This window comes from Cetorhinus maximus, chromosome 1 (genome assembly GCF_964194155.1).
Source record: "Cetorhinus maximus chromosome 1, sCetMax3.hap1.1, whole genome shotgun sequence".
NCBI lineage: Eukaryota > Metazoa > Chordata > Chondrichthyes > Lamniformes > Cetorhinidae > Cetorhinus > Cetorhinus maximus.
Window position 1 is genome coordinate 188,762,086 of NC_135879.1, and position 18,367 is coordinate 188,780,452.

At 45.7% G+C, this 18,367-nt stretch overlaps 1 protein-coding gene across 1 annotated transcript in view; it reads right to left on the reverse strand.

The window, feature by feature from the left end:
• Positions 1–18,367, reverse strand: part of LOC144678822 (protein FAM221B-like) — a 43,258-nt gene that overhangs the window by 20,925 nt on the left and 3,966 nt on the right. Inside the window, exon 2 of the mRNA XM_078538813.1 lies at positions 12,355–12,498. Within this exon, the coding sequence (XP_078394939.1) occupies positions 12,355–12,498 (144 nt within the window). The remainder of the gene's footprint in view (positions 1–12,354; positions 12,499–18,367) is intronic.

The window sequence follows — 18,367 nt, forward strand, 5'->3', positions numbered from 1 at the left end:
TGCTTCTTGTTGCAATTTAGACACACTCTGGTTCAGTGAAACCAAACAGTTTTGTCTGGATATTTACAAATAAGGGAAAAGAAGCTGCCAGAAGATAAAATTATGGGTAGGGGATACTGAACTAATTGGAAATAAACAAAATAACTGGGTAAACATTAGTACATAGTACATTAGGTTTGCCCCATTCTAAAACCTCTGCTATTTGAATACTTATTCCTCTCAGCAGTGCGGTTGCATCCCATCTAGACTGCATATCTTTCAACTGAAGAGCCTTTACATTTGGCATAGAACAGTGCTGCATTGTCAGAGGTGCCATCCTTTGTGTGAGCTGAACACCCAAGGCCAGGACTGTCCATCTCGGTGGGTGTAAAAAATCTCGGTCTACATCTTTGAAGAACTGTCTTCTTAGTGTCCTAGTCAACATTGTTCCTCAACATCATTACCATCAAATAAAATACTGGTCATTCATCTAATTTTCTGTGATTGTACATTAAAAATAATTCATGGGTTTCAAATTCTTTGATCATAGGAAATAGGAGGAGTTGCAGGCCATTTGGCACATCAAGCCTGCTTCACCACTCAATAAGATCATGACTGATCTGATTGTGTCCTTAACTCCACTTTCCTCCCAGTCCTCCACAACCCGTGACTCCCCTATCAATCAAAAATCTGTCCCACTCAGCCTTGAATATATTCAATGACCTAGCCTCCACTGCTCTCTGGGGAAGAGAATTCCAAAAAAATAATCACCCTCTGAGAGAAGACATTTCTTCTCAATTCTGTCTTAAATGGGAGGCCCCTTATTTTTAAACTGTGACCCCCTAGTTCTAAATTCATCCATGAGGGGAAACATCCTCTCATCAGCATCTACCCTGTCAAGCCCCCTCAGAATCATATATATTTCAATAAAATCACCTCTTATTCTTCTAAACTCCAATCAGCATAGGCCAATCTGCTCAACATTTCCTCAGAAGGCAACCCCTTCATCCCAGGAATCAGCCTAGCGAACCTTCTCTGAACTGTTTCCAATGCAAGTATATCCTTCCTTAAGTAAGGATATATTTGCATTGGAAACAGTTCAGAGGAGGTTCACTAGGCTGATTCCTGGGAAGAAGGGGTTGTCTCACCAATGCCTCCTTTTATACTCCATCCCCCTTGCAATAAAGGCCAACATTCTATTTGTCTTCTTGATTACTATCTATGCCTCCATGCTAATTTTTTTGTCATTCATGTACCAAGACACCCATATCCTTCTGTACTGCAGCATTCTGCAGTCTCTCTCAATTTAAATAATATTCTGCTTTTCTGTTCTTCCTGCCAAAGTGGATAACTTCACATTTTACCACATTATACTCTATTTGCCAAATTTTTGCCCGCTCACTTAACCTATATATATCCCTTTGCAGACTCTTTGTATTCTCCTCACAACGTGCTTTCCTATCTATCATGGAGGAGAGTGTGAGAGGAGGGCCCTGGGACAAGCAGTCAGCAGCACCTAGAAGAGAGCAGAAGTGCTATAAAAACAGTGTAATAAGCGGCAAGAGTTTGAGAGCAGAGATGACTGAGGGAGTTCGGTGAGGAGGCAGGAGGTACTCCTTTCCATTTCTACCTTTCCTCAGAAAGAAGAGCAGTGGCCTTGGTAAGTAGGACCTGCTGAGTAAATTAGGAAAGTATAATATTATTAAACAAGTTGCTATGCTTGGATTATCTGAGAAGTGCTGTGTATAAGGGAAATTTAGGGCCAAAATAATAAAGTAATATAAATAATCTAAAGTAAAATAAAGTTAACGTAAGGGAAGTAGAGTTAAGACATGGCAGGGCAGCTCAGTCGAGTGGAATGTGTGTCCTGTAATACATGTGAAGTCATGGACGCTACCGGTGTCCTAGACGACCACATTTGCAGGAAGTGGGGTTCAGCTCCGGTTTCAGATCTCGATCGGTGAGTCACTATGGCGCATCTGCAAGGCTGAGAGCTCATGGATAGCATGTTCAGAGAGGTGGTCACACCGCAGTTTAAGGGCCTGGAGACAGAATGGGAATGGGTGACCATCAGGTAGTCCAAGAGAAATAGGCAGATAGTGCAGGAGTCCCTTGGGGTCCTGCTCACAAATCAGTTTTCCATTTTGGAAGCTGGTGAGGGTGCTGGTTATTCAGAGGAATGCAGTCAGAGCCATGTTTGTGGCATCACGAGCGACTCAGCTGTCCAGGTCAGGAGGGAGAAGAAAGAGCAATAGTGGTAGGGATTCATTTGGTAGAATCAGAATCACAGAATCACAGTGCAGAAGAGGCCCTTCGGCCCATCGAGCCTGCACTGACATGTGAGAAACACCTGACCTACCTACCTAATCCCATTTACCAGCACTTGGCCCATAGCCTTGAATGTTGTGTCGTGCCAAGTGCACATCCAGGTACTTTTTAAAGGATGTGCAAAGGATGTAAAGGATGAATCCGCCTCCACCACCCTCCCAGGCAGTGCATTCCAGACCGTCACCACCCTCTGGGTAAAAAAGGTTTTTCCTCACATCCCCCCTAAACCTCCTGGCCCTCACCTTGAACTTATGCCCCCTTGTGACTGACCCTTCAACTATGGGGAACAGCTGCTCCCTATCCACCCTGTCCATGCCCCTCATAATCTGGTGCACCTCGATCAGGTCGCCTTTCAGTCTTCTCTGCTCCAACGAAAACAACCCAAGTCTATCAAACCTCTCTTCATAACTTAAATGTTTCATCCCAGGCAACATCCTGGTGAATCTCCTCTGCACCCCCTCCAGTGCAATCACATCCTTCCTATAATGTGGCGACCAGAACTGCACACAGTACTCCAGCTGTGGCCTCACTAACGTTCTATACAACTCCGACATGGCCTCCTTACTTCTGTAATCTATGCCTCGATTGATAATGGCAAGTGTCCCATGTGCCTTTTTCACCAACCCACTAACATACCCCTCTGCCTTCAGAGATCTATGGACACACACGCCAAGGTCCCTTTGTTCCTCAGAACTTTCTAGTGTCATGCCATTCATTGAATACTTCCTTGTCAAATTACTCCTTCCAAAGTGTATCACCTCACACTTTTCATGGTTAAATTCCATATGCCACTTATCTGCCCATTTGACCATCCCGTCTATATCTTCCTGTGGCCCAAGACACTCAACCTCACTGTTAACCACCCAGCCAATCTTTGCGTCATCTACAAACTTACTAATCCTACCCCCCACATAGTCATCAATGTTGTTTAAATAAATAACAAATAATAGGGGACTGAGCACAGATCCCAGTGGTACGCCACCGGACACTGCCTTCCAGTCACTAAAGCAGCCTTCTCTCATCACCCTCTGTCTCCTACAACTAAGCCAATTTTGAATCCATCTTATCAAATTACCCTGTATCCCATGTGCATTTGCCTTCTTTATAAGTCTCCCATGTGGGACCTTGTCGAAGGCTTTGCTGAAATCCATATAAACTACATCGACTGCACTACCCTCATCTACACACCTGGTCACCTCCTCAAAAAATTCAATCAAATTTGTTAGGCATGTCCTCCCTCTGACAAAGCCATGCTGACTATCTCTGATCAAACCTTGCCTCTCCAAGTGGAGATAGATACTCTCCTTCAGAATTTTCTACAATAGTTTCCCTACCACTGACGTGAGACTCACTGGCCTGTAGTTCCCTCGCTTATCTCTACAAACCTTCTTAAATAGCGGAACCACATTAGCTGTTCTCCAGTCCTCTGGCACCTCCCCCGTGGCCAGAGAGGAATTAAAAATTTGGGGCAGAGCCCCTGTGATCTCCTCCCTTGCCTCCCTCAGCAGTCTGGGACACAAATCATCCAGACCTGGAGATTTGTCCACTTTTAAGCCTGCCAACACCTCCAATACCTTGTCACTCCCTATATCAATTTGCTTAAGAACCTCGCAGTCTCTCTCCCCGAGTTCGATACCTTCATCCTCATTCTCTTGGGTGAAGACAGATGTGAAGTATTCATTCAACACTCTAGCGATGTCCTCTGGCTCCACCCATAGATTGCCCCCTTCGTCCCTTATGGGCCCTACTCTTTCCCTGGTTATCCTCTTCTCATTGATATACTTATGGAATATCTTGGGATTTTCCATACTTATACCAGCCAGAGCTTTCTCATATCCTCTCTTTGCTCTCCTAATTGCTTTCTTAAGCTCCACCCTGCACTTTCTGTACTCCACTAATGCCTCTGCTGATTTGGTTCCCTTGTACCTGCTAAAACCTCTCTTTTCCTTCTCATCGTAACCTGAATATCTCTGGTGATCCATGGTTCTCTGGGCTTGTTACTCCTTCCTATCACCCTAGAGGGAACATGTTGAGCCTGTACCCTCCCCATTTCCTTTTTGAACACCCCCCACTGCTCCTCTGTAGATTTCCCCACAAGTAACTGTTCCCAGTCTACCTTGGCCAGATCCTGCCTTATTTTACTAAAATCCACTCTCCCCCAATCCAAAACATTTTTTTGCAACTTGTCGATTTCTTTGTCCATAACAAACTTAAACTGTACCATGTTGTGGTCGCTTTCGCTAAAATGCTCGCCCACCATCACCTCAGCCACCTGTCCGGCTTCATTCCCCAGAATTAGGTCCAGCACTGCGCCATCCCTTGTTGGACCCTCTACATATTGATCTAAAAAGTTCTCCTGTACACATTTCAAGAAATCCACTCCATCCAAGCCCTTAACACTATGTCTATCCCAATTAATGTTGGGAAAGTTGAAATCACCTAATATAATGACCCTATTGTTATTGCTTTTACACACCTCCGCAAATTGTGCACATATTTGCTCCTCAATTTCCCGCTGACTATCTGGGGGTCTATAATAAACACCTAACAATGTGGCTGTCCCATTTCAATTCCTAAGCTCTACCCACAAAGCTTCATTCGATGCCCCCTCCAAGATATCATCTCTCCTTACTGCAGTAACTGACTCCTTAACTAATAATGCAATGCATCCTCCTCTTTTACCCCCTCCCCTGTCTCGCCTGAAGATTCTATATCCTGGAATGTTGAGCTGCCAAACCTGCCCTTCCCTCAACCACATCTCAGTGATGGCTACTATATGACAATTCCACATGTCAATCCTCACCCTTAACTTATCCGTTTTACCTGTAATACCCCTGGCATTAAAGTAGAGGCCATCCAGCCTTGCCTTACTCCCTTGAAGCTTAATGTAGCTGTGCTCCCTCTGACTTGATTATTTTACTGTATTATGATGTGTCCCTATTCTGCTAACATTCTGTGTCCCCTCCCCCTGCTGAATTAGTTTAAACTCCTCCCAACAGCATGAGTAAACCCGCCCACAAGGATGTTAGTCCCGCTCTGGTTTAGATGTAGACCATCCCGCTTGTACAGGTCCCACCTTCCCCAGAAATGGTCCCAGTGACCCAGGAATCTAAAACCCTCCCTCCTGCACCAACTCTTAAGCGCTATTCTCCTATTTCTGAGCTCGCTAGCACGTGGCACTGGGAGTAATCCGGAGATTACAACCCAAGAGGTCTTGCTTTTTAGTCTACGGCCTAACTCCCTGAATTCTTGATGCAAGACCTCATCCCTCTTTCTACCTATGTCATTGGTACCAACATGTACCATGACCTCTGCCTTATCACCCTCCCCCTTCAGGATAGGGTAGGGGAGCAGACAGGCGTTTCTGTGGCCATAGATGTGACTCCAGGATGGTAGGTTGCCTCCCTGGTGTCAGGGTCAAGGATGTCACAGAACGGCTGCAGGACATTCTTCTGGGGGAGGGTGAACAGCCAGAGGTCATGGTCCACATTGGAACCATTGACTTAGGTAGGAAGGGGGATGTGGTCCTGCAATCAGAATTTAGGGAGCTAGGTAGAAAATTAGCAAGTAGGATCTCAAATGTAGTAATCTCTAGATTACTTTCATTACCAAGTGCTAGTGAGTACACAAATAGGAGGATAAGGCAGATGAATGTGTGGCTGGAAAGATGGTGTAGGAGGGAGGGCTTTAGGTTCCTGGGACACTGGGACTGGCTCTGGGGGAGCTGGCACCTGTACAAGCCGGACGAGTTGCATCTGAACAGAGCTGGGACTGAGTTCCTTGCGGGCCATTTTGCTAGTGCTGTTTTTTTAAACTAACTCGGCAGGGGTGTGGGAACCTAGAGAAAATATTAGAGAGGAATACCAGGGTGCACAAAATACTGGGAGAGACAGATAGTTCTAGTATAGAGAATAGTAAGTTAATAGGTGAAGTCGGGGTGAGGGAGAAAGCAACAAAATCTAAATCAGGGTTACTATGCATGGATGTGACTGCACGGAGTATAGTAAATAAGATTGGGGAGTTACAGGTGCAGATTGCTTTGTGGAAATATGATGTTGTGGCTATAACAGAGACCTGGCTCAAGGAAGGGCAGAACTGGGTGTTAACTACTCCTGGGTACAAGATGTTCAGAAGAGATAGGAAAGGAAGGAAAGGAGGAGGGGTGGCGGCATTGGTTAAGGAGAGCGTTGCAGTGAGAGGGCACCGATTTAAAGTGATTTGCAAAAGAAGCAAATGTGACATGAGAAAAAACTTTTTCACACAACGAGTGGTTCGGGTCTGGAATGCACTGCCTGGAAGTGTGGTGGAGGCAGGTTCAATCAAAGCATTCACGAGGGCATTAGATGATTATTTGAATAGAAACAATGTGCAGGGGTACGGGGAAAAGGCAGAAGAATGGCACGAAGTCATAATGCTCATTTGGAGAGCCGGTGCAGACACGATGGGCCGAATGGCCTCCTTCTGTGCCATTAAAATTCTGTGATTCTGTGATCAGCAAATTTGGCTACAATACAGTTGGTTCCTTCATCCTAATCATTAATACAAATCATAAATAGTTGAGGCCCCAGCACTGAATTCTTCGACATTGCACTAGTTACAGTTTGCCAACCTGAAAATTACCCATTTATCCTTCTCTCCGTTTTCCATTAGTTAGCCAATCCTCTTTCCATGCTAATATATTATCCCCAACACCATGAGCTCTTATTTTGTGCAGTAACCTTTGATGTGGCAATTTATCGAATGTGTTTTGGAAATCCAAATACATTACATCTACTGGTTCCCCTTTATCCACATGCTTGCCCTTGCCGCACCCTCACAGAACTCTAAGAAAATTATCAAACATAATTTCCCTTTCACAAAACCATGTTGACTCTGTCTGATTGTATTACAAATTTCTAAATGCCCTGCTACTACCTCCTTAATAATGGTTTCTTGCATTTTCCCAATGACAGATGTTAGACTAACTGGTCTATAGTTTCCAGCTTTCTGTCTCCCTCCTTTCCTGAATAGTGAGGTAACATTTGCAGCTTTCCAATCTGCTGGGAGTTTTCCAGACTCTAGGAAATTTGGAAAGATTATAACCCATGTATTCACACGATGGAATTTTCCGGCCCCATTGTGGTGGGGATGAGGTCGGAAAATGTGGCGAGCCAGTCAAACATCGAGGCACTTCAGCAGGGCTGGAAGATCTCACCGGCAAGATGGGCTAGAAAATTCCAGCCACTATCTCGGCAGCCACTTCCTTTAAGACCGTAGGATACAAGCCATCAAGTCCTGGGAGCTTGTCAGCCTTTAGTACCATTAATTTTCACAGTTTTCCTAGTACTTTTTCTCTAGAGATCGTGATTGTTTTAAGTTCCTCCCTCCCTTTTGAGCCTGGCATTTCTACTAGTCTTGGGATGTTTTTTGTGGATTCTACTGTGAAGACAGATACAAAATACTTGGGAAATGCTGTGGAGATGAATTTGAATGAGAAACAGACAAGTTCTTTTTCTTTTTTTTCTTCTGGAAATTTAATTTGATAAATCTGGCAATTTGTGGCTAGCACAAGAAAAATGACATGAAAGCTGCCATAATAAATCATAGAAACCCAACTGGTTCAGTACTGTCCTTCAGGCAAGGGAACCTGCTACCCCACCCTGGTCCGGAATCTATGTGACTCTAATACACATTGGCCACAAAATTCGATTCTGTAGCACTCTTAGATCTGGGTGCTATGAGTATCATTTTAGTCCTAAATGGTCATGTGTTCTAGAAGCATGCATCATGGTGTGAAGAGCAGGCAGATTGTGATGTCAGTCAGCATATAATGCAAATTTGGCGTCAGCACTGGAAATAATGGGCTCCAAGCTCTGCAAAAAGCCTGGTGCCAAGTCTATACTGGACTACTCCTTGCTCCTTAACAGTGACAGCAGGCTTTCTGGCAGACCTGCCAATGCACCAAGCAACTCAGTGCACATGCCCATCAGCCTTTTTCTGGACACCGCCCATCAAAGTCCACATCTGAGTGCTCTGCAGCAGAACTCGCATGCGGTCTGGCCCTCCTGTGAGCTGGCACCTGTGCTTCCCCTTCCCCATGTCCTGGCTGCAAGCCACTCATGCCTGATGATTCACCATGTGTAGATTCTGCCTCTATGGGACCATGTAAAGTTCACGCAGTGTTATTATCTGAACTGGTGGTTGCTAGTGTGAGATTCAATGATCATGTTTCTTTGTCAACAGTGTCCTGTTCCTCTTGCACTTCATGTTCCCACACCGGTACTTGACCAGGTGGAAGCTCATAGGTACCTGAAAGGAGAAAGGCCTAAGGGCAGGACTACGGTGACAGAAAGGTGCGTGCTTACACCTTTTACAGCTTGTATATCAAAAGACATTGTGAAATGAGGGGAAAGTGGGATATGAGAAAGTGGATTAAAAAGAAATAGGGCTCACATTTACATAGTGATTTTCACAACCACTGGATCTCTCAAAGTGCTTTCCAAAATTAAGTGGCTCCTTTAAGTGTAGTAACTGCTGTAACACAGGAAATGCAGAAGCCAATCACAGCAAACTCCCACAAACAGCAATATGATCATGACCAATTAATTTGTTTATTTGTAATGTTGATTGAAAGATAAACATTGGTCAGGGCACCAGTAATAACTCCCCAGCTTTTCTTCAAAGTATGGGATGGTTTATAGATTTAGAGTCATAGAGGTCTACAGCACAGAAAAAGGCCCTTTGGCCCATCGAGTCTGCGCCGGTCAAACAAGTACCTAACTATTCTAATCCCATTTTCCAGCACTAGGCCCATAGCCTTGTATGTCATGGCATCGCAAGTGCACATCCAAATACTTCTTAAATGTTATGAGGGTTTCTGCTTCTACCACCCTTTCAGGCAGTGAGTTCCAGATTCTCATCACCCTCTGGGAGAAAAATATTCTTCCTCACATCCCCTCTAAACCTCCTGCCCCTTGGCTTAAATCTATGCCCCCTGGTTATTGATCCCTCCACCAAGGGGAAAAGTTCCTTCCTGTCTACCCTATCTATGCCCCTCATAATTTTATACACCTCAATCATGTCCCCCCTCAATCTCCTCTGCTCCAAGGAAAATAACCTCAGCCTATCCAAACTCTCCTCATAACTAAAACTCTCCAGCCCAGGCAACATCCTGATTTGTCCTGCTTTATGTGTACAGGACATACCTGGGCAATTTTCCACAGCCAGGTAGATGCCAGTGTTGTAGCCGTACTGGAACAGCTTGGCTAGAGGCACAGCAAGTTCTGGAGCACAAGTCTTCAGTACTATTGCCGGAGTATTGTCAGGGCCCATAGTCTTTGCAGTATCCAGTGCTTTCAGCCGTTTCTTGATATCACGTGGAGTGAATCGAATTAGCTGAAGACTGGCATCTATGATGCTGGGGACCTCTGGAGGAGGCCGAGATGGATCATCCACTCGGCACTTCTGGCTGAAGATTGTTGCAAATGCTTCAGCCTTATCTTTTGTAATGATGTGTTGGGCTCTTCCATCATTGAGGATGGGGATATTTGTGGAGCCTCCTCCCCCAGTGAGTTGTTTAATTGTTCACCATCATTCACGATTGGATGAGGCAGGACTGCAAAGCTTAGATTTGATCCCTTGGTTGTGGGATCACTTAGCCCTGTCTATCTGTTGCTGCTTATGCTGTTTGGCACACCAGTAGTCCTGTGTTACAGCTTCACCAGGCTGACACCTCAGTTTGGTGCTGCTCCTGGTATGCCCTCCTACACTCTTCATTGAATCAGCGTTGATCTCCTGGCTTGGTGGCAATGGTAGAGTGGGGGATATGCCAGACCATGAAGTTACAGATTGTGCTCGAGTACAGTTCTGCTGCTGCTGATGGCCCACAGTGCCTCATGGATGCCCAGTCTTGAGTTGCTAGATCTGTTTGAAATCTATCCCATTTAGATTGGCAAGGGAGACAAGGGTTATAGGGGCGAAGGGGGCGGGCAGGCAAGAAAATTAGATTAAGGCTATAATCAGATCAGCCATGATCCTACTGAAAGGTGGTGCAGGCTCAATGGGCCGAATGGCCCACTCCCGTTCCTATTTATTCTGATTTTAGGTCATCTTCAACAAAGCTACTAACGTCAAAACGGTCTCAATGTTAATGCCAGGCCTTTGCCAGTTTCTAATCATAACCTCAGTTACATATATAGTCGTTTAGCTGATATAAATAGGTCCAGTAGCATGTTGTTTCCTGTCATTTAAATTGACAAGGGATATAATGAGATTTACTTGAATTAATAAACCCAGTATGACTACATCCACTTGAGCAGGCAGATGGGGCCTCGGTTTAACATCTCATCTGAAAGACAACACCTCCAGCAGTGCAGCACTCCCTCAGTAGGAGAAGAAAGGACCCCAAGGCCTTGGATCCCTGAAGCAGGTGAATCCAGGGTCTTGGGCTGGGAGGGTTTGAGTAGGTTAGGGAGATGGGAAGTGGGAGGGGAGTGGGTGGGTTTGAGGGAGGGAGCGGGTAGGAAGGAAGGGGGAGTTCAACCTAAGGGGGGGCTGCCCCACGATCAAAAAAGGACAGCCCTGAAGAGGGAACCCCCCCCCCAACCTTCTTCTTGCCCTTTAAGCATCTAAGGTAAAAGAATCGAGCTTCCCACTCTCGTCCTACTGCCCACACCAAACATTTTATGGCATGAGCAGCATATTATCAAAAGCCTAATTGACCTTTAATTGTTCATTTAAGTATGGCAGGCAGGCTGCTGATTTTGGCACCTGTCTGCCCACCACCCTCCCCTCCCCCTGTACTATGGGGGTGAGCTAAGGGTTGGGCGGGAAGGGCACTCACCCCATTTTATGTGCCCCCCATGGGAAACATGCTCGCCGGGGGCCTGTAAAATTCAGCCCCTGGACTGAGTTTTGAACCTGGGACCTTACACTTCAGAGGTGAGTATGCTACCAACTGCACCAAAGCTGATCCTCATCAGGTGGGAACATACCATCATTTTTTATGGCTTCAGCCCCACCATTGACCATGGCCTCAGTCATGGCTGCTCCAATAATGGCAAGCACAGTCTCCTCCTCCATGGGAATGATGGCATGTAGCTGTGCCTGTACCTTGCTGGTTAGGTGCTGCTACCTGCAGTTATGTGACAGCTTGCCTTGCAAGAGAGCGGAAAGTGTGTCAGTGGATAAGATGCACTATGTTTGGGTGATGTGCTCATCATGGTTAAATAGTTGGCAGTGTCTGCAAACTGCTAGATGTGGGTGTGGGGCCTGCAGCAGTGCTAAGAATGTCATGATCAGGTGAAGCTGCAAATGTTAGGTATGAGTCATACTTGATATAGATTGTTGTAGGTGAGTGAAGTAGGTTGGTGAATTAAGCAATTTGTACAGCTAATGGTTCATTTTATAAGGATATGGGATTTGAAGATGCATTTCCCAACCCTGACCACTCATGCGAGGTCATCAAACTTCTTCCTACACTGGATTCAGTTCCTCGGGAATAGACTGCTTTTTTTGTGATGGTTATCTGCTCTTAATGCCTTCACAATGTCTGGCTGGAGGGCTGCAGGTACCCAATGGGAAGAGGACCTCTCCCTTCCTGCCCAACTCCTGCACAAAGGTCTCCAGTGCGACACTCAGAGAACCTTGGAGCATGTTCTCTGCCTTATTGTGGCATTTTCACTCTTCTTCTTGCTCAGACTCCCTTCCACAATGACTTACAGTATGTTCTGCAGCCAGAATGCACCACCCCTTTAAGAGGTGCAGGCTACCTTACATGTAGCCACTGAGCAGTAGCCCATGTAGCACTGGGACACATGCTACTATCATATAAATTAGCAGGGAGCACAAAGTTTGCATCCTGTCTGGGTTGCAATGAACAGGCATGGGTTAATCGCACATTGCACTTTTAGGCCTTTTCTAATTCCTCCCCCCCAATGTTTTTGATACTTAATGTGCTTTGAAGTGGCTCAATAATCACTCTGCACTCTCAGGGTAGTGATGTGCAACAAGTGTGGCCTTGCCATTATCTCCCAAATCCTGCCAACAAATAATAAGAATTGAAATCACCTGTTTGAAGTGCATCCAGTGCTGCTTCTCTCTCAGGATCAAATAGTTCCTTTACCCGAATCCCAAATTCCTCTCTGTGCATTGCTTTGGCGACAGAGATGAGCTCGGCCTTTTTGGCTGGAACTATGGGTTTTACTGTATATCCTGCAAGAGATAAATATAGGAAACTGCTCAATAGATTATTTTTACAATAAACTATTTTTTTATTTTTCCTTTATTGGTAAGCAAAGGTGAAGGGCCAAGATCTATAGTGTCAAACACAACCAAGGTTGGAGAGAGGAAGAGAAAATGAGCAGAATTTAATGCTCCCCCAGCAATGGAGTTGGAGGCAGCTGGGCAGTTAATTGGGCCTGAGGGTGCCGGCTTCCACTGCCACCTTCCCACCTCTGCCCTGATGAAGTCTGGGGCAGGAAGGCTTGTTGATAGCCTGGATGCTAATTGAGTCCCTCAAGTGGGCAATTAATGCCCACTTAAGGGCCTCATCCTGCCTGCCACCAGCAGCAGGAAGGAGATATGCCATCTAGGGAGCCCTAATAGCAAACACTTGTCAGGTCTGCTTGCGGGCTCCTGGGAGCGGAGAAGGGGCAGTCCCTCATTTAAAGGCACTCAGTGCTTGGTCGCCTGACATCAGGAAGGGGGTGAGCAGTTGAAAGCCAGGCGTCTGCCCTTTCCTCTGACCCCGCCCCCTCCACCCATCTCCTGTGAACCCAAGCTTGTGGCCCCCAGCCTGCTCCCACTCACATTTGGCCTCAGGTTCCTCATTGATCCGGGGCCTTTTGTGCATGCATTGCTGGCAGCTGTCACCGCTCCTGGTGATGCTCTGCCTGCAATAAGCTGCAGGCCTCTAATTGGCCAGCAGCTCATGGGGAGAGGGATTTCTGCCCCTGGGGTCCGTAATCCCAGGGAAGGCCTGAAGGTAGCCAATTAGGCACTTAATACAGCAGGCATTGTTTTGTGGCTTGTCTCGTAGTCTAATCTATGCTGGGAAGGCTTTCCTCTACTCATAAGTAACTCTGGCCTGATGCAGGTAGGTTACTTCAGAACTACTTTGTTAACACTATATACAGAATAGGCTGGAAGACAAGTACATCTCTCTTCAGTACAGACTATTCCCCCTGCCCTACTGGGTCTCTAGCACAAGACTGCTGATATCACTGTTACACCATGATAAACATCACCATCTCATTACCATTACTATTAACTCATTATACTACAAGCCTTACCAACAGAGGCAATGTGGACCTCTCGCCAGTTCTCCAGCTGGTGAGCAAGAGCCCCATTGCCTGGATTAAATTCCACCCAGTATGGATTAAAAAATGAAAGGGTGATTATGTGACACCAAGCTTGGATTTTAAATGTCTGAAGGTAGAATGAATAAGGGAAGATGGGTTTCAAAACATTGGTACATTTTAATTTGTGTGGTTAAACATATTGTCCCCAAAATCCAACTACCTGTCATTAAAATCAAATCCATTTGTGAAAAGTTTAAGGCCATATAAACCGATTTGACATAAATATCCAGAGTTGGAATTTGTAGAAATCCATTAAAACTAATAATTTTCCAAAAATGTGGGAATATGAAGAGGCTTTCAAAGTTGCTTCAGTCTGTTCACTTTATCTTATTGGGTGAAAATTACCCCAAGCAGTCAGGGGACCACTGGGTTGGTGGAGAGAATGTCAATGAAAATGGCTGTGGATTTTAAGCTAGGCACTGACATGTGTTTTAAATTTCAATTCGTCACTCCCTCATTCACCTTCTATATCTGGGGAATAAACCAAATGTGGGGAATGGAGGCTCTGATAGGATTTCAAACTTTTTTAGGAGTCCAAAATATATAATGCGGGTACATTCCTTTAAGGAAGGGGAGGGAGGTGGTGGCATAGTGGTATTGTCCACGGGTGGGATGAGGTTTCCAACATTAATTTTAAAAAAACTAAAAATATTTTGACAGAAGTTTTACTATGTTTTCGTTCATGTGAGTGAGTCCTATGTGGGGACATGTTGTTCACATTTTCAAAGTCTTTATTCTTAATTTTAAAGTTCTTCATCTCCCTGAGGCAGCTCCCTGCCTTCAGGGAGCTTAGAGTGCGCACTCCCCCGTGCATGCGCAGACTTTGGGCTCGCACTCCTCCCGCCCCTATCCCGGCAGCGCTGAGCTTCTCAGCGCACTTTCACGCTGGATGGCCATTAATTGGGCCCACCCACTGCGCCTGCCCGACGACCTGAAAATCCTGACCAAGAAGGTAATGTAAGAGGCACACGCTGTTACCGCAGCTACACATTCATTTATCAAGGATACTGACGCGCAAGTCTCCTGCAATCTTCACAATAATGAGATTTTCAGAGATGTTTAATAGGACGCAGTGAGCAAAGACCATTCTGTCTCATTTTTAAATGAAGATGTACATGGAAATGGAGTTTGCAATGCTACTTTTTCCCCTTAATTTTTCTTTTGATTGTCCTTCCCATTTACTCTTCTCCTAAAGGCAAAGTTCCCATTAAGGTGCAGTGAGTAGTGCAATTGCAGCTCACCCAAGTGACTAGCAGATTCATAGTTGGTAAAATATAACCTTGGTGGGGATACAAAATGGGCAGTAGTGGGTTCACTACTTGTTATGCACCCTGTTGATTTTGTTCACCTCCTTCCATCTCAGAAGACAATGGTTTGCCCTGTGGTGGTCAAGCATCACTTGGTATGGCTTGGGAGCTCCACACTGGCATGGCAGTCTCTGCTGCATTTGCTGCAGAGGAAGTCAGTGGGCTGAGGAGGTGTGCGATTCACTGGCCTCTGTTTTCTCTGGACCCTCTTCTCGGCCAGTTGAGCTTTACATTTTTGCTCGCCTCTTCCAACGCCCTTCCAAATAGTCAACCTCCAGCGGTCATGGTCAGCGATGACTGTCTCCCAGTTGTCAGTGTCAATGTCCGCCATCTTCACATCTCGCTTGTAGCGGAGTTATGGACAAGCAGGAGGTCGTGACCCAGTGCCACAGAAAAGCTTTGGGTATATGGCTGCCTTCCATCCAATGAATATAGCCGAGCGAGTGTAGAGTTCGTTTGCTTAGCAATGAGTGTATGCTGATGGAATTAGCATGTTCCATGGCCTCTGAGTTGATGAGTTTATCCCCAAGAGAAGCCAAGGATACATCTGCAACAACGAAGGTGGAAAATGTTCAGCATTGTCTCTTGCTTAGCATGTGTTGTCCAGGTCTCACCACTGCACAGGAGTGTGATGAGGATGCAGGCTTGGTAGACTTGCTGTTTGGTGTTCTCAATCAAATTACTGTTGTTCCACACACTCTTACTCAGTTTGGACTTAACAGCTGCAGCTTTTGCAATGCTCGTTGTTGATTTCAACATCAAGTGACAGATTGCTGGTGATTGTAGAGATGAAATATGTGAAGCTATCAACAACCTCCAGGGTCATATTGTCAATACTGATAGATGGCGGTATGGCAACATCCTGGACCATGACATTTCTCTTCCTGAGGCTGATGGTCAGACCAAACTCTTTACAGGTGTGTGAGAGTCTGACCATTTGCTGCTGCAAGTGTTCTCGGTATGGAATGTTAGTGCAGCATCGCCACTGTAGACAACTTTCTGATGAGGACTTGGCGCACCTTCATCTTGGATCTCAGGCTGAACAGCTTTCTGACAGTTCTGGCATGTCTGTAGAAACCCTCTGTAGGTGACCTAAATCATATTAGAACAGCAAAGTAAAGAATATGCCAAACAGTGTCAGTGCCATAACACAACCCTGTTTGACCCCACTGTGGATTTCAAAGTGTTCTGATGTTTCCCTGTCATAGCTGACTTTACCCATCATGTTGTCATGGGAAGAGGAGATCACATTGAGCAGCTTCAGTGGGCAGCCAGTTTACTCCAGCAGCTTAAATAGACCACCTCTGCTCACATGGTCAAATGCTTTGGTGAGATCAATGAAGGCAATTTATAATGGTCTCCTTTGTTAATGGCATTCCTGTTGCAGCTGCCAGACTGAAATCACACTGGGATTCAGGATAGATGCATTCAACCAGGATCTGCAATCCAACAAGAGCAACATGGGCAAATGCTTCTCCCATGATGCTCAGCAGGGAGATGCCTCAATAGTTGTTGCAGTCATTGCAGTCGCCCTTGTTCTTGTACAGGTCACAATATTTGCATCATACATATCCTGGGCCACTGGCCCCTCCAGCTGAGACAAAGACCTTGGTGCTAATGCTGTAGGAGTACCGTTTTCCCATCCTTGATGCGTTCAGGCAGTACAGCACCTGGAGTACTGCTCGTGGCAAGCAAATCAATAGCTTTGCTGAGCTATCCAGCTCTGCCATGACAGGTAGGCTTTCTATTGAGTCAAAAGCTTCCTCAGTGACAATATTCTCCCTAGATAGAACTCAAGGCAGTGTTCCGCCCATCTTTCCAATGGTTTATTGCACTCGGTGATGACCTCCCCTGCCATTGTTTTCAATGGAGCCGTTTTCTTTGCCGATGGACCTGTTGCTGTTTTGATCCCTCCATACATACATGGCACATTCCCTGTGTCAAAGGACATCTGGATACTCAGGCAAAGTTGTAAGCAATAGTCATTGGTGCACCGCCCAGCAGTTTGTTGGACTTTACTTTGAGTGCCTCTTAGTGCATTCAAAGTCTTCTTGCTCGGATCTCTCTTGTGATTAATGAGAGCAGACCGCTTTGCTCCAATGACAGGTTCTATCACAGTGATGTTAGCCTCAAACCAGTCAGCATTTTCCACATATGTTGAGAGTGCAGTATTGTAGGTGGTGTCTTGAAGTATGTTCTATTCTGCCTCTGCCTCTGCACTCTGTGTGAGAATGCTGGAGAGCGCCTGTTCAATTGAGTTGAGGAACTGTTGGTTTTTATATGGGTAGGCAGCATGGCTGACATCGATACGAGGATGACATTCTACTTTGAAAGCAAAAGCTTTGAGGGTTGCATCCTAACCCTGGTGCACACCAGGGATTGGTCTGTATCACAGACAGTGCAGTGATAGCTGTGTGTATTGAGGATGCTACTCAGAGTCACGTCTGGTGATGATCAGATCCAACTGGTGACAATGCCCTGACCTTGGCTGTCTCCAGGACACCTTGTGGCATGGTTTCTTCTGAAGAAATGTTTTTGTTGCAAGGAAATTGCTCCAGAAGTAGAACATGAGGGACAGCTCAAATGGTGACTGTGGCCACCCGAGTCAGACCATTGCCCATATATACTGAACTGTCCTGAGATATCCATTCCTGGTGGCATCACAACCATTCTCACTGCACCAGCTGAAGCTGTTGAATGAGTTGTTAACTTTGACATCAAACTGTAAGTGCTTCCCCAGCAATAGGAGTAAAAAGCTTGTAGTTGTGGCATAGCTCAAGCAGTCCCTGTCCGTATCTTTCCCAGGCCATGATGTCTGAAGCAGAGGGGCCAGGTCTGCACCCACTCTTACGTTGAAAATCCCCCAGTAGGTAAAGCTGAATTAGAAATTCTGCTGAAGCAGTGTCAAGCTCCTCATAGAACTGGCCTTTTGCCTCTGTTGTGGAGCCATAGCATTGAAGCATTGATACTCATGAGATTAAGTGAAAAAAAAATTGGACTGGTACATAATGGGCAACCTGTTGTGTGTGCTGTTTGATGTTAAATTTCACCTCCATAGAATTTTACAGCATTGAAGGAGGTCATTTGGGCTGCTGTGCCTATGTCAGTTTTACTAATGTCCTTTCGGGAAGGAAATCTGCCATCCTTATCTAGTCTGGCCAACGTGTGACTCTAGACCCACAGCAATGTGGTTGACTCTTAACTGCCCTTTGAAATGGCTTCGCAAGCCACTCAGTTCGAGGGCAGTTAGGGTTGGGCAACAAATGCTGGCTTGGCCAGCAGTGCCCACATCCCATGAAAGCAAAAAAGAAAAAAAAGATATCCGCTTTGTTCCAGTGCCAGCCCTGTCCACATATCCATTTATTTTTTTTCCCTTTCAAAGCTAATATAGATTCTCTTTTCACCATTGTTTCT